The 23,001-nt window shown below is 35.2% G+C and overlaps 1 protein-coding gene across 1 annotated transcript in view; it reads right to left on the bottom strand.

Annotated features, from left to right (window-relative positions):
- Window positions 1–1,060: 1,060 nt before the first annotated feature.
- The window catches only part of LUZP2 (leucine zipper protein 2), a 200,778-nt gene continuing 178,837 nt past the window's right edge, over window positions 1,061–23,001 (bottom strand). Inside the window, exons 10-12 of the mRNA XM_074148768.1 lie at window positions 14,711–14,797; window positions 1,858–1,935; window positions 1,061–1,174 (exon numbers count right to left, since the gene is read on the bottom strand). Coding sequence (XP_074004869.1) covers window positions 1,061–1,174; window positions 1,858–1,935; window positions 14,711–14,797 — 279 coding nt within the window. The remainder of the gene's footprint in view (window positions 1,175–1,857; window positions 1,936–14,710; window positions 14,798–23,001) is intronic.

A 23,001-nucleotide genomic window follows, 5' to 3' on the forward strand; every position in this document is an offset into this window, starting at 1 on the left:
AACAGCTTACAACACTTCATGCAAGAGGAAAGCATAAAAGCATTGCATCAATGTTTTTGCACTAGTTCTTCCATCATTTGCATCTCAACAAGGTGAGGCATATGAGTTCCTAAATTAGACCAGTAAAGACCTATGCACAAAGAAGCAAAAGCATTCTGTCTTCCCTCTCTGCCCTTCCTTTCTCCTTTCTTGTCATAGTGTATGTGACCCATGAGAAACTGGAAGAAATCTCGGAGTCACAGAGGTTACCCCAACCAAAATGCGCCTCTGCTGTAGTGACCAAGAGCCACCTGTAGTGGACAAAGTGGGGTTTTACATTTAAAGTGTATTTATCCTGTTGAGATCAGCACAAGTATCAGAGATTGAACTGACTTCCTGTGACTGGTACCCAAGCTATAAAATTTTAACTCAGTTCCATCTGCAACAATTTTTTCTTGAATCCTCAAAGCCATGACTCTCTCTATCTCCATCCCTTTACCTCTGCATTTCCGTCAATGCTTCAGTGCTCAAAACCAGACTACTTGTGATAGCAGTTAGAAAAAAACCAACCAAACATCTTTTATTGTTTAAGTAAGCGGATTGGAAATGGTATTACTGAAAGGTGATGGACATGGACCCCCCACTGTTCCGTTTTTACAACAGTTGCTTTTATGTGCTGTGTTGTACTTCAACTATGTTCACACAGATGTTTTTTTCCCCACATTAACTGCCCCATAATTCTTAACTTGATCTAAAACCTAATCTGCCATGAAGGTACATGAAATAGAACAGACTGAGAAAATATTTAAGAATGGCTGTTGTTACAAAGAAAATAATTTATAGTATGCAGTTACTGATCAGGTAGAACAATACTTCAAAAACCGGACTGCATTACAAAGCATTTCTTCAAACATCCATTTTGGATTATTGCTGAAAGGTACTAATCGGTCTATTCTAGACTAATTTACAAACATTCATAAAATAGTGAAAAATGCATGCTTTAGAAACCTGGTACATTTCATGCCTCTGGACTAAAAAGAACATGAAGATGGAAGCAAGGGATGGACATTTTTAATGTAGATTAGTAGTGCTTAGGGTTTTTTTCTTTTGCATTAACAGACTCTTCAAATTTTTTCTCATTTCTTTCAGGTGATTTTTTATCTTCGGGCTTAGTCCATGGAGGGTTGTGCAACTTCTGTTGAAGATGAAAATAGCATCAGTGTAAGCATTACATACATGATACATGCATACATAAGCAAATTAAAAAGTATGTTAAAAAGGCATGTCAAGAGTGCACGCAGAGCTGTATTTCTGTTAAACTGATGTACCAGTTTTGAACTACTATAACAGAATATGATATTCGTCAAGTGTGTCTAGAGAAGGGTCCTGATCTCTACTAAAAAAAGCATATTTAAAAATCTTTGACAGTGGAAAAGCATACAAGTCTGATGCTGATTTATAATCATGGTGATTTTCATCTTTTTCTCTCGGTCTATCAAATGAAGAGCTCAGGTGTACAACTCGCTTAAGACTTTTCTGTTGGCAACACACCTGCATACAGCTTCACATATTGCAGATATGTAATCATTTTGGAAATCTCTCCCTTTTCCGGTTCCCAGGGGTATGGGCATCACATTATTAAATTATTTGACTACTAGGACAGGCCAGTTCTCCAAGTATTATATGGGTTTGCAAATTGTTACTACCCAGAAGCCATTTTGAACAGATGAATTGAAATCAGGTGCAGTCAAAGTCTGAACTGACTAACCACTTCTGTTTCAAAAGCATTAGCGTCGAATGTGTAAACATACTTCAAATGATTGCATGCTTTACAAGATCTTTCAATAAAAACCTGAGAATTACTCAGAAACAGAATACCTGAAAGCTTGTCTCTGTTTCCGCTGTCTTCAAACGAGATGTTGAATTATTGCGATTCCCCAAACACGTCTTGCCAACCTGTCAATACAAATGTCAGAGATAATAGCTTCATATTTTTTTCCTAAAATATTCGTGTTTTGCCTAAAAAAACCCACTGATGAACAAACCCCAGAATCACAGTGGTTTCTTTTAGCCTAGTTGATGAAACGGAACAAAACAAAGTTTTCATAGCTAAGCAAATCCCATACTCCCATCTTCCCTGTAATAGTCTAATATGGCTACAACTTCAATAACGCTTATCTAAAGCTTTTTTTCTCATGTTTAAATCTCATTGCAAATAGTGAAGTTTATTCCTACAGTAGTCCCATGGAACAGATAAGTAATTATAATTGTCTGTTACGGGTGAGGAAATAGTAGCAAACAGCTGAAAATTATCATTACAGTTAGGATTTCTCTATTACTAGTCGATTGTCTAAACTGTTGGATCTCTTAGGTATAATAATCCCAGAGTGGGGATATACACAATAATTCCCTCAATGGAGAAATCAGATGACTCTCAAGGTACAGAAAAACTTGTTAGATTCATCACTGCCATTTTATTCCAGCAATAATGTAATTTTCTTTGCCAATATGGTTTTTAATATTAGGGAAAACAGAGTTGAACAGCAGAAATAAAATTAATTACACAGTAGATTTTTGAACCAAAGAGATCTCGTGTTATGAGTCTTAAGTAGAGATTTACCCAGCACTGAAATTTCCACTGTAATTAAAGTCCCTTCAGGAGTGGGATTAATGATGCCATAGGCAAAGAAATTAAAATGTGAAATACAGTAAAATATTGATAACCTTTGGTCATTAGTTTAAAATATGTTCTCATTGGAATTTCTCTCCTTGTTTTGCTATTAAAACCAATACATTTAAATGGAGTGAAAATAAAATAGAGGTTTAAGTTTTTAGTCATCAAGACTCTTTCCAACATAACAGTAATTTTGTTTATTTTAAATTTTATCATAAATTCTTAGCATAAACCCTTGAAGATTTTTTGAAAGTAAGTTAAGCTTAGATATAATATTTTTTATACATCAGACATAATCCAATATATTAATGAAAAAAGGGGAAAAAAACACTAGTATGTGGACATAATCTTTGCTCATAGGAATACAAATGCAAACGTTCATTCAACAAGAAATTCCCAATAATATCCACTACAAGGTTTGCTGGCATTTCTGCATTTTTTTTTCTTTTTTAATATTATGTTTGAAAATATTGGCCTAGGACAGAATAAGCTATTTGTGTCCAGGACAGCAAAGGAAGCATAATCAAAAAGAGAAAAAAAAAAAAATCTCTAAATGCTATATTTTGAGGCATTTTTTTGGACAGACTTTCTTAAGAACACGGAAAGTAAATCTGAATTCATCCTATAACAGCTTAAATCATGACACGATAAAAATTACCTCATTCAGCAGAGAGCACTGAAAATAAATATCATAACGTGTAAATTAAATATCAGGAAATTGTATAAATATCCTTACAGTATAAATGACAGTAAGGCTGAAGTTAATTAAAAAGTAAGAGACTGACAAGGGAGAAGAAAATTCATTAAGTTTTTGCACTTGAGAAATTCTGACAGTCCCTTGCCTGTAACAAAGTTGATCTACGAACAGGTGTGAATATGAAAATGAAACATGTTATTAAGAAAACTACTTGGAAAGGAGATGGCTGCCTCCCTCCTGAAAGCTTCTAGAGATATGGTGCCCCTGCTGAGGATTTTATAGTACTTCAGGGAGATTTTAGTCATGTTAAAGCTACCGAAGTGAGCCTCTGAGATGGTGCAATTGAAGTGATTGATCGTGGGGACTATTTTTCAAATTTTTCCCACTATACACAATAGCTAATAAAAGTTGGATTAATGTTTCATAATAGGAGATAATCAGTGTAGTACTGATTAAAAAAAAAATCTATTGATAAAGCACTTCTTTTATGAAAAAAAACAAAATATAAACAGATTGTTTATGTTCTAGACAAAGATTGAGATGACAAAGATAGAAATTTTTAATAAATTTTTAATACTTCAAAAGCTTAAAAGTGTGGTCCTAGCAGAACTTGTACTTAAAATATTTACTATTGAGCTAGAGTTAAAAAAAAAAAAGTTTTCAGCTTAGTCATGTTTAGAAAAATTTGAGGGTTTCACAGACTTCTAGGTGAGCAGCTTGAGGATGAAAGACGTTACAGGTCAAGAAAGGAACAGTATTTCAGGTTGTGCAGTGAAGAGGACAGAGTAACACCAATGAAATATGAGATCATTTACAAATCCATAATCTACCCTAACTGTATATACTAAAAGTTTTCAGGTAATCTATTTCACCAAGACAATACATAGAAGATAGGAATCCAAAAATATTCATTGCAAGGAATAAAAATATTGGTCAACCATTTAAGTTACATACAAAGAAAAAAAAAAAAAGGTTGCCTTAGAAAAAATAAAAGCTAATGATAAAAATAACACTTTGTAAGTGACTAATCCTTCATACCCTTTTCATACACCAGCTAATAAAGGCTGTCTTGGTAGGAGAACAGAAGTGAAGATTTATGTCTATAGTATTTCATATTTTTTCACTCACAGTTGTTTTCCTTTATAGTAACACACCATATGGATCGCTGTTGGAGAAAGACAGTAGAATGGGACGTTTTTCTAAACAAAGCAGCTCCTATGTCTTTATGTTGTTAAAGCATAAAGCATTCATTATTGATTCCTCGTCACAGTGAAGCCTTGTATATCATTAACAAATAAATTACAGATCAAACCACGGCGATGACTTGCAATATGCCATCGGTCAACAGCAGCTCAATAGCCAGAATCGTAACCAGTCACTGTGGATGAGCTGCGTACGTCCGCCCGCTCTCGGCTTCACCTCAGGTCAGTTCCTAAAGCTGAGACAGATGGGTGCAACAGCATCTTCTGCTGCAACTGTAAACTGGGTTTAACACAACCTAAACTGAATCCCATACATATACACCCTCACGCATATATACAAACACACGTGTATATATACACCTGTGTATATATGTGCTTATATATATGCACTACCACACCTTTCACAGCCGTGCGTAATGTACAGACAAAAAAAGCCAGATTTTTTTTTTTTTTTTCGCTAGTTCCCTCTATGCCAAATGGTGGAAAGATTGTTTTGTTTGCTCTTCTGTGTGACTCTCTTTTCCTGTCAGATTCACTCCTGTGAAAGGCACACTAATTACAAAAATACAGAATGATAGCTTGACATGGTGGAAACTAGCAAAAAGCAACAATAATTGCTTTTGGAAAATAAAGGGGTTGAAATGTTGTCAGCGTGTTTTTTTTATTTTATGAAGATGAGATTTTAGAAGTGCTGGCTAGAAGAGCTGCTGGGACTTTGCCAAGCTCTGAATTGAGATTTCAGCATATCAAGGACACGAGGATGAACTCATAGCTGTGTGTTTCTTTCACAAGAGTGGGCATTCCTGCCACCCTGTTTGGAGATGTGAGGGTGAGGAAGGGGAGAAGAACAGGAAGATGCCAACTGTGAAAGCCTCTATGCAGGACACTCATGTTTCTAGCTCATACACAAACCCTCTAATGCCACGGAATACAGCAGAGCACACCCTTACCCCTCATAACTCATTCCCTTCACACCTTGCAACATCAGGGAGGAGGAAGCCCGGTATGAAACGATAACCCACTCAACATACGCTTGTGCAGAGATACAGACACCTGGGCAAAAAGCAGCTTTACCCATTTCTCTCAGAGAAGATCAATTGTTTTTCTTCCAAAGAATGAACTTTTTTTTTTTGAAATATTATTACTACAAAAGCTAATAAAATGCTAAGACTATAACAACAGACTAAAAACATCCAAGTAGAATCAATACCTGAAGTTAAAAAAAAATTGGCAATAAGTCCCAGAAAAAAGATCTCAAGTTAGTCTGGTTATTTTAATGCAACTCTATTGACTCCTCTTGTACCATCATAACAAAGCAGGTCATAATTCAAAATCTTGTCAGCAATACTTCAAGGATACTCTGGTTTTCATGCCAAATATAACATGACATTTCACAATAAGGGCTGTTTCCCCAGCTGTTGTGCAGAAAGCTGTATGGAGAGGAGTGGGAATCACACAGAAGATTAAAGAGATCTGTCTGCACATAATCTCTATTGGTATTTCATAACATGAAATCATTTTTTGCCTGTGCCCCTTCTTAGTGCTTCCAGAGAAGTTCAGCCAGGCTCTTAAGCTACATCCTAAGAATTTAAAAAAAAAAGAAGAAATTCTAATACCCAGGGGAAATGAAGGCATTGTATCTAGATGATTGTGCTCTGTCCCTTAGCTAATGTCTTTCCAGGGATCCAGGAGTAGAGTAATAATACGACATAATAATGTTGGTTATTTTCTTGTTTGTGCCTGACGTGGCAGGTGGATAAAGAACACAAATTCAAAGGCAGAGGACATGGCAAATGTGGACAAGACTGAATACCTGGGAAGCTGTAAAGTAAGGAGAAGATAACACACATGCTTTAATCTAGCAATCTTTAATCAGCATGACTAAGATCTTGAAATGTTTTTAAAAGTGCAAATTATTGTTAGCATGGTGAAAAAATGTCTTTAAATGCAAGATAAGAGTACTTCAGCATACAGGTCTGCATTTATGAAACCGCCAGGAAAATAGCTAACAATGTTCTCAAATTCTAACTTCACAGACTTTAAGGCTATTTCCTGCCATTGCCATTTAGAACAAAATAGGCAGTTTATTCTTAACTATGTTCTGTGTTTTCTTCTGCCTTTCTTTAAGGAGCCTGAAAGTGGCAGTTTCAAAGGGAATAGGGATGGTAGACTAACTCCCAGTCTCATTCAGAAGCACAATTCCCATGTTCCCTGTATCAATGCACTGCTGCAATTCCAAATATTTCACAAAACTCCAATGTGGTGTACAGGCACTTAAAACACAATGCAAGGTAAATGCATCTTTACATGAACTTGTCAATTCTCCAATTCCTTGTTATACTTTAAACCGAAGTTTTGGAGATTCAATTAGTACTTGCTCTATTCACTGGCCACAAACAATTCTTACATCACCATGTTGGAAGGCACTTTTGGAATTTTTCATTGTTTTCCTCACCCAGCTACGCTTAACGTTTATTAAAGCTTTAAATGCAGCTATCACATTTATAGGTTTATCAGAGATGAAGAGGGATTCTGCTATTAAGGTTTTCTTCAGTTCCTAAAGACTTCCAATCAAGTACATTTTGTCCTGGCTTAATTAGCATGTGCCCACACAAGCAACCCCCTTTTTCTCGATTCAGGAAACAAACCCTCCCCACTTATAGTCACAGCCAGCATTTATCCAAGTACACGGTTATTAAGTAAATGATGGACTAGTCCTTGAAGTAATTTTATGACTCAGAGCAATGAAACAAGACAGAAAGATGGATTTCTCTGAAACTTTGAGTCCTGTCTTCTCTCTTCCTCCCTCCCTCCCCCTAATATTTCCTTATTTTAATAAAAATTATAATAGTTTAATGTGTTATATCTAACCATTCGTAACAGATCCTGGAATTCCACCCACAAACGAATACATTTTACAGAATATTCTCTATATTTCACATGTGGAAGTGTTCTTTACCTTGCCATTAAGTTGCTCCCACCAGATATACTGGATATTTCCAGTATATCTGCCATGCATTTTATAATTATGGGCATATTTATAAGACAAACATTAAATTCATTGAATTACATATGCTGCATTTTTATCATAAAATATCAAGAAGGATCTAATACTCGAATGCTAAGCTTTAAAAGTTCTAGCACACAGCAGTCAGAATTTCAAGTAGTAAAAGCTAAACCTTTCCCAATGAAGAGCCTTCAGGAAAGAGAAATTCTAAGAACTTTTATTCAAATGTGTTTCATAGTTGTTGGCCATGCCATTTCATTGTTTTCACTGTTACTAACTCTTTTCAATTTGCATAGTTTCTTCTTAATGTCTTCTTAATATTTAGCTTGGCCAACATTTACAATTTTTATAAATAAACACAAGAGAAGTCTTATTATGATTTTCTTCTACGTGGTAGAAAAATAATTAGACCAAATTTAGTGATGTTGAATGCTTGTTATTTGCTCAACACAAACTCTAAGAAACATGTTAGTGATCTATTTCTGTATGTAAAATAAAATTTTCATACAGGTGCATTGCCTTAAGCAATACATTTTGTATATATAAAAGGAAAAAAAAAAATTCAAGAGCACTAAGTGGGAAATTTAACAAGATAGGAAAATTGAGGTGGGGCATGTGTCACCTTTATCAGTTTAGTGTACAGTTTGATTAACAAAGTATCTTCGTGTGAAATTCTGGTTACTAAAATACGCAGCTTGATCAGTATAATCTGCAAAATTTCAGAAGTTGCAGTATTCAGTTCACCTAGTGAATCAAACAGCAGAGCTGGATTGGTTCACAGCTGGATGTATAAATCTTAAAGGATCAGCCAAGCGGGCATTTTCATTGAAAAAGAATTTTCACAGAAACAGTTAAAATTCAGCATGTCCCTTGACTATTAAACTATGCAATTTGATCTGCAACCCGCTGAACAATGTAACTGGAAAGGTATTCCACTGCGTCAACGCAGTGAATAAGAACTAGATTTATTTTCCAAATAAGTTTAAATAAGTGATATTATATTCAGCTTTTACAGTTAGGAAATAATTCTGTGGCTGCCAAAGGGTGGTCTACTGAATCTGTATGATACATGTTGTAGCTTCAGCATTCCTCCGCCTCACTACAGCCCTCCCTTTTGGCTTCAGCAGGCACTCAAGCAGAAATGCGGGATGTCTGCAGAGTACGATGGAGGAGAAAGGACCGACCTAGTTCTGAAGAGACTAAACTAGGTACGGAAGAAAAGGATGGCACAATGAGGTCAACTGACAAACTAGGTATCTTAATGAAAGTGGTACTCAGCTGTATCATTCATACTGTCGCAAGTCAGCCTCCTCAGCTCCACAAAGCACTAGGGCTGCTATGGGCGAAAGGAGCACGATGATTTGTTCACCTACTATGGCAATGATTAGCTTAAACCAGTGTAACTCACATAGCAGAAAAAGAACTTTAACACCATTTAATTTTGACTCTGCTTGGATGAGAGATCTCTTTGGAACTATTCAGATAAATCTGCATTTCCAGATCCTCCTGTATTTCTTGTATTGTTGGCTCAAATGACCTGAAATATTTAATCGACAAACTTGGTTAAAATTAGCTAAAACTCAAAATTAAACTAATTGAAAGTGACAGAACTTAAATTATTTGTATTTAAAATAGAAAAAAAGGCTACATTTCCTCATTAGACAAAAACTACAAATTCTCTAAAACTTTGCAATGAATTTGATGTTTGAATTGACCTTACTCTGCCAATAATTATGTGTGCCTGTTGGTCTACCATATGTGCTGCAGACCACTCATATTTTAAGAGGGCTAAGTCCTACTTGTTCATATAACAAATTGTGACCACTTGTACCTCAGAGTGATTGAAATTTTTTGAATACTGAGATTTTAGCTCTTTACTACATGAAGTACACACTTTGACAAGTTTTTTTTTCCCCAGACTGAATGGATATTTTGATTTTTTATTTCTTCCTCCCTGTAATGATACAAATTTTCCACTTTAGAAAGTGACTTGTTATGAAACTGAGACTTTGGAAATTGCAATTTTGTGCTGCCATAGAGCAAACGGCTTCAATGAAATCAGTAGTGTGCGTGCAGTTATACCCACTCCTGAATATGACTGGATGCTTTATTCTCTTTTTTTTTTTTTCCTCTTGTCAAAATAATTCCCACACTTCCATGAAACATTTCCTTAAGAGTTTGCTTTCACATTTACCATTTACATATATGCAAAATAGATGATGTTCTACTAAAATGCCATTCTGCAGCAGAAATAACACCATTAGTCAAGTTAGGTCCGCAGTTTCTTCAAGGACATGTTTTACCAGATCTGCTCGTGAATTTATTAGAGATCTGTATTTCAATCTCCTTTGACCCTCATTGTTTAGAAGATATGGAGCAGGATGTATGTAAAATGTGAATATATGTTTTCATAAGACACATCTGCAGTTCTTCATATCCCTCTCCTATTTTAGAGCACAGTATACTGAGTGGATGGTTAAACTAAGTTGATGTAACTTCTTATGACCTTCACTGTCGTCATTTAGGGAACAGAATTACTGAATTCACCTTAAGAATTTTATCAGGTTGAAATTTTGTTATAATGATGATTTCTTTTTTCTCTCATTACTCCCTTTGGAAAGCAATGGGGCACTATAATGTGATCAAAGGTCTGCAATTGAAACTGATAGAGAAAAATGAAGCAAAATATCGTGGTTGCTTAGAAACATGTACAAGTTTTGCTCCAATACTCGGCGTCCTTTGTCACTGAATGATTAATGAACATGCAGTGTTTGTTTACTGCAGGAAATTAAGGCAGTAAATAAAAGCACTATCACTTTTATTTATCAGAGAAGACTACAGGGACAAAGAGCAAGAAACCTACGATGAGAACAAAGAATCACTTTATAAATTGTTTGATGTTTTAGCACTACCAAATAGGTGGGTTTAAATGACGTGTTGCACACGTAAGAATTGCTTGTTATGAAAAAGGCACAAAGTACATTCTGGTATAAAAGCCAAAAAAAGCTCCCAAAAGGTTTTGGGAAGAGGGAAAAGGGAAATGATACAGGGAAAAGAGCTCTGTAGAACTCTAGCTCTGCACAGAGACTTTCATGAGCCAGTCATAGGGAAAATATCTCCGGACAAGACTAAGAAAAAGTAGTTTTCACAAGATTCCTATAATAATAATAATAATAATCATCATCATCATCTAAATAATGGAAACTTTAAAAAGAAAATTGATATTTTTTTTTTGTCTGATAAATTTCACATGATCTGAGATAATGAAGATGTTATATTACAGGATATCCTACCTACTTCTGGCTACTACAGGTCCCACATCAAATTTCATGACAGCTAAGGTATCAGCAGCATTTAATTTCAAAATTTGCTAATAGAATTTGGTCTGCCTCTATCCCATTTGTAAACAAATCTTTATTTCCATTCATTCCAATGTAAATTACATTAATTATTCTGAACATGCATAAAACCATAAGAAGAAATCGCAGTAGGATTACAAATCTGAGAGGGATTTTTAGCTATACAGACTAAAAAATATCAATTGAGACCAGCAACCTGCTATTTCCCTTTTTTTTTCCTTAACAACTGAAATATTGCACATTCTTCTCTAGTCAGTCTTTACTCAGTAACACTTCCAAAATATAATCACATTTTCTTTGTCAGAGACATCATCAGAGGATCTTTGCAAAGTTCTGAGAAAATGTTGCTGAAATATCAGGTTTCTAAGCAACAGAGTTTTAAGCATAATCATTAAGGTCCTGGTCTTTTATCTTGGCCTCAACCTTCATTTATTTTTCTTTTAAAAATGGCACATGAGAACTTGTCATACATTCTCAACCATCCAGCCTTTAATTCCTTCACTGGGAGTTTAGCAGCTGTAAAAGCTTCTGATAAAAACACACATAAACACATACAACCAAATAATGATAAAATTATGAGGAAAAACTCTAATGTATTCCCAAGTCTGTGGAATACGTTCACAGTTCACAGGTACAAATGACAGGTTTGTACTATTGAAGTAATATGAACCTTTAGGAAAAAAAATATGTTATGTGTTAACATAAGATATAAAAAATCATAATAAAAGGTGGGAAGAGATTGCTAGCCCAATGTCGTCATCTGCACTATTATGTCCCATGCAATCCATGTTCAGACAGACAGTATGTGTAAGAGAAAGAAAAAAATTTCAACTTAAACAACCAGGGAAAAAACCACTGTGAGCAACCCACAGGACAAAAAGTGGTCAAGGTAAGTCCTTAGACTTGTAAAATGGTTGGAACAGTTGTGAAAACATATTTTAATGCTTTAGTTCCCTTTGAAAATTTTACTACCTTTCTTTAATCAATCCTTAGGTTTACAAGAAAACTTTCCCATTTTCATAATTGAAGTTTGTGTGGTAGTTAAAGTGAAATCAGGGGATTCTGGCAAACTCAGATATTTTATTCTCCCATGACAGGCTCCAAATGATCAGTTTTTGAAAATTCATATGTGGAATCCCGTGAGTGCAGACAGATATCTCATAAAACTTCACGGGTCAGTTTGTGGAAGGTAGCATAGAAATAGAGAAAATTCTCTGAAAAAAGAATGATTTAATGTCCCTCTGGCAAGAAAATCCAGTACTTTGAACGCAGCCACAATTCTAAACTAAGTCCTTCTATAAAATATTATGTATATTGTCTATTACTTGAGCTATATTCATAGATCTACTCTTTCGCTTTTAGGACAGGATTGTTGCAGTTTGTCCTGCTTCACTATGCAGGTTGTTGCACTTCAAAATAGCTCCTGGCTCTGTGTTGCTTTTCCGCTATCTGCACAAAGAACCAACTCCTGGAATTCTCTTTGAATCATATCCATCAATTGCTTTTATTTATTAAAAAACAAAACAAAACAACTAGCTAAACAATTTTTATCTCCAATTACTATGGAAATAAATAAAAAAAACACATACCTTAAAAGTCCCACTTAAAGTAAAAAGAACATGTTTTCCTGTACCTGTAATGTTTTTAATTACACTGGAAATTCTGTTTCTAATTGGGATAAATACCACACTGTTTATGGTTTCCTGTTTGTAGATGAAGCTGTCCTAAAACCTTTTTTTAACTCAGCTCTCAAAGCCATTTCCCTCAACAGGCACTGCAAGCACAGAGCAGTGAAATCTTTGTATACTCGTGTGAATCCTTGATTGACTGTTTAAAATGTGAAGCGAATGTATCTATGTGTATTACATAATATACATTTCTCAGCTGGAAAATAAATTTATAGCAACATGTTTAAAAGCACGATAAGACTGATAAAACTAATGCCTGCTTAATTTTACAATAAAGAATTTTACCTAGCAAAGTACAGTGAATTTGAATATCCCTATGGTATGCTTTCTCTAATTTTACTTCTTTATTCTCCATACAGGAGGTTTTGCCAAATGTAGATTTAACAAACCTTAAAGATTTAAAATTTAAAAGAAATGTGAGTCCCATAGAATATAGAATTGGTCTTAAAATATGATAATTGAGAGAGTAAATGATATAAAACTTAACCCTATTACTCAAATTTAGATATATAGCCTAATTTCTTTTTCTTTGAATTATAATGGTACTAGGGAGGGAACAGAGTTAGATTTTAATTTAACTGGAATAATGAAAAATAGGTCAACTCCTCAAGACTTCTAACATCAGTTAGAGTCGTCTTCTGCTTTCTCAAACAAATTTTTCATACCATGCTGACTAAACGACTAAAAATACTAGTTGCTAGAAGCACAAAACCACACCACCACCCCCTAATCAAAATAACCGAATCCTTGATTTTATGGTAAAGTGCACCTTTTAGGTGTCTTGAAATGAAGAGAAATTAAATACTCTCTTGATTTGTGAAATGCGTTAACAACTTTTCTTTTTTGCTCTCTGCTTTAATGTATTCACTTCTGTAAAAAAACAGAACCTTGCTTGAACCTCTTTCCACAAATATTCAGCCTAAATAAATTCAGCCTTTACCTAAAGTAACCTATATTCCATCAAACTTTCCATAACTTTCCCAGGTGATAACCAATCTCTAGTCATAATCTAAATGGAGTTCACTCCGACTTCAGAATTTCACATCTTATTCATTCTTCTTCTTCAATTTTTATTAATAAGAAGTGAAGTTTCTTTTGTCTTCACACATTAACAAATATGCAACAGCAAATTATGCCCTCTTCACCTGGATACATAATTTCTCCTTGTCTCTGTCCCCCTCTAGAGGATGCAGCAGAGGGGAAGTCACTTATAACTGATAATTAATAAAACTAGTAACATACCTGTAATAAATGGATAATATATACAGCTTCTTACAATTTGTTGTATACTGAATTATCTAAGATTTTTTTCTAAATTTTTCTACACGTTGCTATGATCGCTACCAGCAAGCTACCCAGCTACCTCCAAAGGAGTTTGTTGTATTTGGACGTAGGTAATGTGTTCCCTAGTTCATTCCAGAGCCGTTTTGAGGGTCTTTTTCCTGCTGTCTTCTGCATTTATTCTGCGAATTAGTCAAGGTGGCACTATACTTTTCAGGCTATTGAGTAGATGATACACTCTCTCAACAACTTTTGTCCCTCATCCTTTCTGTCTTTCCTGTTTTATTTGCATCGGTATAATTGCAGCCATAATACATGCATTTGGGATTTCTGTTAACAGCTCCCACCATGCTGTTTGAATGAGAGTTTTGCCTCAGCAAAAGCAACAGATTTAGCTTTCTGTCAGACGTGTCATAAGAATAACACAGCTTGTGGCTTTCCTAGACTGGCAATGGACAAGATTACATATTTTCAACAGTTACACTGTCACCTCTTACATCTCCCCAAAGGTTTTGTTTTATCAAATGAAGCAACTGTGACAGCTGTTCCTGCTGATTAGTGGAAACAATATGTAAACAAGGTTTTGCATCTCGCTGTAATGCAGCAGTTCTTTAACCAGGAACAAGCCAATTCTTTACATAGTTAAACATCAAATCACATCTATTCCACTGCTCTTCTCCCCACGAAAGCTCTACAGAGCTGGTTTGTAAAATATATGTACCAGCTTGACCAGGAAAGGTAAGTCATGAGGATAATTGCCTAAGGCATTAAAATTTTCGTACAATCTAGAATAGAAACTGATTTCTAGGTGAGCTATGCTTACATCTTGAGAATCGCACTCCTGGATGCTCCGGTTTTCTTCCTTTCTCGAGGCCACGTGAAAATTCTCTTTCTCTCCTGAGGCATTTTGCTGGACATGGGAAATAATAATAAAAAGAACATAAAATAACCAGTTAATGTAGCTAAATTGTGAGAAAAGTCACATTTGAAAAATCATGATAAAAACAAGAAAACAAGAGGTCAGATACTGCAAACTGTGAACTACTGTAGACACTACATTTTCAGAAAATTTTCTAAAGGGCATGTTTTAATATTAATTCTCATTAAAGCACTCCCTCATAAAGGACTACTTCCATATAAGTAATCAAGACTTTCTACTTGAAAACTGAACATGCAAAAGTGACTGGGCAGTATATTGTTTTGTATGTTACTAAGTAAGATCATAATGAAGTACAAGGTAAATTACATTTTTTTTTTTTTGTGCAAACATTTAGATGAGGCTTTTAAAGGAGGAAAAAAAAAAAAAAAAGAGGATTTTCAGAACTCGTATTCCTCTGACTCTTCTGGATTCTGGGAAAGATTTAGACCCTGAGTTCAAGCTGTTTATGAAGTGCTTTAGCTTACTTCAACTGTCTGCACCCTCTGCCTTCTGGGACCTCACGTCATTGCGAGCTGGCAAAACGTGTTCCATCTCATGCCTTTCACTTACCTCCTTACCCTCCAAATGGACTTCTGTATAGGGCAGCTACTCAACAATCCAGGCTATCACTTTATATAAGCAGTGAATTTCCTTCCACTGAAATATTAGCCAGTTTATGCATGTTTTTTCATGTCCTGCAACTTTTAAGATTCAAAGGGACATGAACAGGACAAATATGCACTGCTTTTTTTATAGAGAGCTTGCACTGTATTTATACTTCGGTATAGTTTAATTTAGCTTGATAACTTCACCATTTTACAGCCTTAAATACTAGACCATGACAAGGAATTATTTCAAAAAGAAATAACCCATAAAATCTGAAAAACGTATTACTAAATTAACTGGATATTCTGATATGTGTATCATTGCCTGTACACTACAATGAGACATAAAGTAACTAGAAAGACTGCATGTACCATAATTGCTGATAGTCATGAGATGATTGCCATGACCACCTTGTTATTCTTAGTTCTACAGAATCATTTGTTTTATAAAGTATTCATCTTCCAGTGTCTAATTCAAAGTTCACTAAAATTCATGGAAGGAATGTAAGATTTGTCAGTGTTTCCAAAATATACCTCTGCTAAAAAAACAAACAATAAAAAACCCCTCTAAAACCCAAATCAAAACTTAATGATTTATTCTTACTGTGATACAATATATTCCCAGAAAATAATCAAATTTAAAAAATAGCATTGATGAGCCCCTCTTTTTGTTATAAGTTTCAGATAATGAAGAGTTTGAAACTACCCTTAGGGATTTGGCTTCCATCAGATTGTCTGCAAGACATCTTGAAACTGTTAAGGGGAATGGGGACAGGGAACAAATCAAACTAATTTCTCTGCAAAGAAAAGTTAGAACTTCAGAACTTTCCTCATGTCACTCATCCTGCATTGAATTATTAACAAATACAAAGTTTTCAAAAATGATGGAGAACAGAGGAAAACAAACCTGGCTGATTACTATTTGTAACATAGTCTCTGTTTAACAGCTCTTTAGTGAGGAGTTGTCAGTTTTATAGAGAAACTGACTACGAGAAAAAGTGATGAGAAAGTGAACAGATTAAAAGAAACAATAAAAATAATTGTTTTGTTAAATAATGAATGTCATTTCATATCTGTATTGAGTGATTCGCCTGTTTGGACTGAAAGAACTATTACAGTTCTGCAAACTTAAATTGCTTTCCATTGAGTATGAGAGACATTATGTACAGTGAATGATAGCACACACATTCACCTGATTTCTTGACTACCTGCACCAGTAAATCCACGCGGCATGCCAGGAAAACTGCCCAGCTTGAAGCCTTATTAACTCAGGAGAATAAATGCCTGTGCATAGTGCCTCTCGTTTCAGAATTTGATTCCTTCTCAAGATTGTAGTTTAGCAAATTATACACACAGCATATATACGCAATTTCTCAGCATGGTGTACTCATTTCTACAGAAACGGGGGAAGTTTGGGATATTTAGGTGAGGCTGTCATCAAGAAAACACTTTCCCAGTGTCATGTTTTCAAACCCTTATAGCATTTCCTACCTCTAGGAAAACGGAAAGCAAGAAAATTTCCAATTCTCATCCTTCAAAATATTCAAGTGCAATATTATATCCTAGAAGTCTTCCTGTTTTTTCTCTCCCAAAGCAAAACATAATATTCTTCCAGGTGTTTCAGTTTTCATATGATTGTCTTAACCAGTAGGACCAGATTCTGTAACAGCCTTTAAAAATCACTTGCCACAGCTGCAGTGCCCAGACTCCGGCCAAGGGAGCAGTGGGAGGTCTGCTTCATTCCCTGTCTCGTTTCTAATTGATAAACATCGCATCCCTTCAGCTATTGCACAACCATCATCTCCAATTATTTTTCATATTGTTACTGTAAGCTGACACTGATCTGTATGTCTTGAGTTCTAGTTTAAAACCCCACCACAATTCTCACGTGGAGGATAGCAGAACAGAGGGCAAGAAGGTGTCTTGCCAGGCTACGACTGGGTCTTGTAGATTGGAGTTCTGTCCTTCTGGCCAGAATGCCACAGAGCTTTCTTGCATCTCATGTGGGTACTTTTAATCTATAACATTTTCAGACTACAATACAAATAAATATTTCTGAAGGCTTATCCATTTGCTGATGATGTGGGTGTCTTTGAGCTAGACTTTGCAAACAAGATCCTTTGTTATTAAAAATAATCTCTCCTAATAAAAAATGAATATGCCATTATTTGTCTGCATGAAGCCTATTTACTAGACTGACAGCTTACCTAATAAAAATGCCATCAAGTATTCCAGAGTGAAACGGTTCGGAAACAGTTTCTGAACTCCTTTCCAATTTGCTTAAAGCCTTCTGAGCTCTCCTCAAAGCTTTTCAATACAGGATTTTGCAAGCAAACATTTTTTTCAAGGATCATCAATCCTTTTATCTTTTTTTCTTTGAAATAATTTAGAAATTACAGCATCCTCCTGGTGAAACCTTACAAGCTTGACTGAAAATCAAGCTTTACATTTCAGATATTTGAAATAAGCAAAATTGTTTACAATGCATTTAATGTATATTCTTGCAGATGAAACTAGACTCCGTTGGTGTGCACTTTGCTTGCAGCAAAACTTTCAGAATACTTACGATAGAGAAGCAAGCCAAACTCATTATTTCTTTGAGTTCTTTTCCAAAGTCTGCACTGGAATAAATGACAAAAGCCCAATTCTGCTTCATGCCTTTGAAATTTCCTTCAGTTATGCTTTATATATTTTTAATTTCTAACATCATACAGATTTTCTTTCTTCTCAAAGCATGCATTCTTATTAAAATATCCTCAACTGCTAAATAAAATTGCAAAGGTAGGTCAACTGAATTCCATCTTTCAGAACGTTTTTTGACTTTGATATGTGGTTCAATTCTTTCCTATATTAGAAATAGTCTTATCAGATCTTTCTTTTTCCCACATGGCTCTCTGGTGTGGCTGCACAACTCTCTCTAGTCAGTGTTTGTTCACATGTGATGCCAGAGTGCTATTGACAGGAGTGTTGCCAGATGACCTGCCAACACAAACGTGAGTTCCATCAACACATTCATTTCCTGTTACTTAGACTCTCACAAGATTACTCTTTTCTACACTGAGGGTTTCTAGTGATATTGAATTTCCATGTTAAAAAAAAAAATAAAATTTAAGGATACTCATACTGATCTAACAAGAAGATTGCACATTTTGAACATAAGCAAACAAACAAAGCAATTTCTGGCAGAGTGCAAGTTCATGATACCCAAGGACCAAAAAAACCCAACCTAGTTCTATAAGAGTCATGACAATTTTTCTCTAATGATGGGCAATGTCCTGATATGCATATTCATAGACTGTTTTGATAAACTTTAAATGCAGAAATCACTGGAGTTTGCCCAGAAACACATTTTTCACTACAGAAGGCTTCACTGGCCCTATCAACAAAAATTCAAAGACTACTTGTCTTTGGCATGCCTGCTGTGCCTGGTTGCACTTTGTGACAACCTTCTGGCACGTTGAGTGAGGCCAGCCTCAGAGACACCCCCCGGGCTGGGGCTTGCTCCCATTCACCCGCCTCCACTGCGGCTACTAAACGGATGGTCTGCAAAGGGGCTACAAACAGGAAACAACCAAGGCCCTCTTCTCAGCACATTCAAACAGTTTGTGTTCTCCTGGGAGATGCCTTATTCCTTTGGGATGGAAATAGCTTATTGTCATGTCTAGGAAACCCAAAATTGCTCAAAGATTTGTAGCACTTACTGTGAAAAACTAGAGCAGTTGTACATGTCGCCGGTGGATGAAGTTGTCAGAGCTTTTCTGGGCAAGGGGCATAGTGCAAGAGCCAGAAATATTTCCTTTCCAAAGTCAGTTCTGTCTGACTGCTCCTGGAAACCAGGGACTTTGTATATCACGTGCACACACAAGCCAACTGCCATGTAATGCCTCACATATTTATTTCAGTCAAGAAAAAGGTGTCAAATCCTATCACCTTTTCCTTCCCACCTCTTTTTTGATTAGCACTATTTACAGTTACAGAAGTTCACAGCAGATTGTGTGATAGACTTTTGACTCGCTCTCCTAGCCCTACAAATTTCAGCCATTTAAAAGTAATTGAGTATCTATTACTTTCCACAACAGAAATCACAGACAGATATGTATTAATATCTAGGTATACTATAAAGGAAATAATTGTATTGCATTTCTTTATTTCCTCACTTCAAAATATTCCACAGTTTAACTCACATGCAGAAATAAATGACAGGTCCAATTCTAGTAACAGTCATCACCCCATATATTTCTATGACAGAGAGGGTAGTCATATATGTATATACATATATTTGTGTATACAGCAGAGGTAACTAGCTTTGCTCTATTGCAGAGTCAATAGTATTCAACAGTAAGTGGGAGAGGCATAGTTCATTTTTTATTTCTATTTAATTAACATCTACAGAGTTACATTCATATAGAGTAATTCTTCTCAAAGGACTGCAAATCCTACAACGTACCAAATCTTTAAATTTCTACATACTGCTTCTTAAGTAAATACAATTGTCTTAGATTTATTTTTTTTTAATTATTATTTGCACCATATTAAAACATCTTTAAGCTGGAAAATAGCTGCTTACTGGCATACATTATGCCAACATTGAGCATTGATCACAACAATCATAATTTTGCAGGTAATCTAGGACAACCTCACTCCCATTAAAAGTGAAAATTGTTAGGACTTCTTTAACATGGATACCAAAAGACCACATTGTCTTTTCTTCACATTTTCCATGCATTTGTGTTCGTTGCAATAGAATTTCTCTGAGATGAACATTCTCAATAATCTCAAATGGCTGAACATCCATCAGAGGGAAAGGACTTGTTCTTTCAAATAGATCATTTGGGATGATAGATGACATATTTAGATGTTAATTTCCTGAATCACCCTTTTCATAATATTACTACCAGCACAGAATTTTCCCTCACACATGCAGCTGCCTCCCAGCACTGTATCATGTTGGACATAATATGTACATTACTGTTTTAAAATTTTTCTTTGCTATGTGTTCTGAGGTCCTTCCTCTCTTGAAAAAAACTACTCTAAAAGAAAAAAAAAATTCAAAAAGTTTATCATTTCTCAAAGAGCTAGGGAAGTTACCTTGAAGTTTTCAAGCACTGTTTGTAGTATTTCCTACTACATAATTCTCGCAGTTAAAGTCATTTTCCTTGGGGAAAAAACTAGTTGCTAACAACCTCAAACCAGTGGAGCTGATCTCTAACTGAACATCCTTTCTACATGAGAGCCAGTACAGTGCTCCCTGAACTCCAGAGAGCTGGAGGATGACAGTCATCCAGAGCAAAGCACCCTCTCCAGGCAAGTCCACCATGATGTATAGCAAACTCACAAATGTGCTTAAAGATAAGAAAGAAACACAGAAACAGATGATGAAAATAATAATAGGTCACCTTCCTCTTGTAATATACAAAATGTATTTGCATTTGCCGTATGGAGTGGAACTCTACTAACTATGCTCAGGCATTTAGACAATTCTATAATCTAGTGTTTAAGTTGTTACCCAAATGCCTCCAAGACAGCTGCAAAGGGCTGCTAAAGGAGAGAGGACTTGTAGGAGAGCAGTGCCCTTCACAGAAATAGCTGGAGAACTATTGTAGGGCATCTAAATAGGCAATGGATGCCAATTCAAAGCAATTCCCAAAATACCTAGCTATGCACAAAGAAGGCACATCTGTTTATCAATGTGCTCTGAATTCTGCTTTTTTTTTTTTTTCTAATACAGCTTATTTTGAAAGCATTACATACTTCAGATAATTTAAATACGTGTTTTCTAGTAGAACGTTAAACCAACGTTTTCAGTTGCCTCGCTTCCTTGTAACAAGTGCAGTTTCTTATTTATATTTCCACGCAGTTGCCGGGGGGGAACCCTCATGAAAATGTATGCAATCAGTTTTCTTAGGATCAATAAGAGGAGCTCTATGATGATTCACTGTACCTCAGCTTTCAACACAGAGATAAAGTGATGTATTTACTTATATTAGCCTGCAAACAATACAGACGATATCCAAGTCACATGTTTTGAGAAGATTAAGCAAAAGCAAACCACAGAAAATTCTGGTAAGATTATACAACAGAGCGTGCTAAAATTACCTAAATTAACTGAAGACAAAACTTAGAAATACTTTTCTTTGTACTGACTTTGTGAAACCCATAAATAATAATCTACATTAAGATGAGGACAAAACATCCCTATCTCCTTGTCACACAGCAGACATGCATAAGTTTGTATGAAACTTATGAGAATACAAAAAACCCTGAAATTATTGGAGTCAGCTGTTAGGTAGGCTGTTCAGGAAAATCAAACACTAAAGAGAACTCCATATATCATATAATTTTGGAACCTAGTGAGGTTAAACGTTTACAGTCTGAATTATATTTTAATCAATAATGACCACCATAAAAGAATCTAAGTAGTGCTCAGTGCACGCGTACCCCATATGTGGGCATATATAATTATATATAATTTATAATATCCAATACCTAGCATGATATATAATCTTGACATAAATAATATATTAATTTGGATATAATTGCACTTGTATGTCTGTGCACAAGTGTGAGAAGAAAAAGATAGCACAAGATTGAGATTAAATATCACGTCTAATTCATTTTTTAATGTCTTGGTTCTTATCCTTCCTAACTGACAAGATAAAATGAAAATTCAATAAACTATAATATTAAAAGATTTGCTTCCAATATTTAAGAAAAAACAATCTGATCATTTTACAAGTCCCACAAGGTGACAATTTCATGAGAGTTAGAGAAAGCGATAGGTTTGTTACTTTTGGTATGTGCGTTTCTACATTTTCTTCCAGAATACAGTTAATGTTGAACAAAGCATTATTACACTTGCTGATATGTTTAGATTTGAAGGTCACTGCAAGTTCTCTAGAGCATAAGTTATTCTTTTTTGGGGGTGGGGAGGGGTAGGGAGGTGAGGGTTTTTTTGACAGTACCCATTTATATATTTTCAAATACTCTGGTTATCAGCATACACGTTCACTTGCACAAAGAACGGCAAGGAAGCAACTTCCTACTTTTTCTTTTTATTTTTAACAGGAGTTGAATGGCCCTTATATGTTAGAATATTTCCTAATAATAATAACAGTAGCAAGAAAAAAAACTACTTGTAGATGGTTCATGTTAGTACAGGAAAAAACAAAAAAATTAATCAAATAAACTATTCACTGTCAAGCACTTGTTCCGTTCCAAAATCGTACATGTCTAGAGTAGCCTACGCGGTAGCTTCCAAAGTAAATGTTTATAACGGTCAGGCTATCAAGAGCTCTAAATAGAAATAAGACAGAGAAAAGATTCAACACCCCTCTTTGCAGAGAGTGGAACAATAGGATTGACACCGATACTTTTTGAATTTTTATAAATGTGCAATAAGCTGAGATTGGAGCATTAATAGCTATTTAACTACCCACAACTTTTTTAATTCTTTACTGGTTCCCTGTAGTAATTCTGTGTTCTCTTGTTTTATGCTTCAGTCTTCTATTACTAGAATCTTTTATATGAAAAAAAAATAGAAAATTAATACAATAAAGGTATTTTAACTTTCAATAAAATGTTGTCTTGCAG

This window comes from Numenius arquata, chromosome 6, assembly GCF_964106895.1.
Source record: "Numenius arquata chromosome 6, bNumArq3.hap1.1, whole genome shotgun sequence".
In the NCBI taxonomy this organism is placed as follows: Eukaryota; Metazoa; Chordata; class Aves; order Charadriiformes; family Scolopacidae; genus Numenius; species Numenius arquata.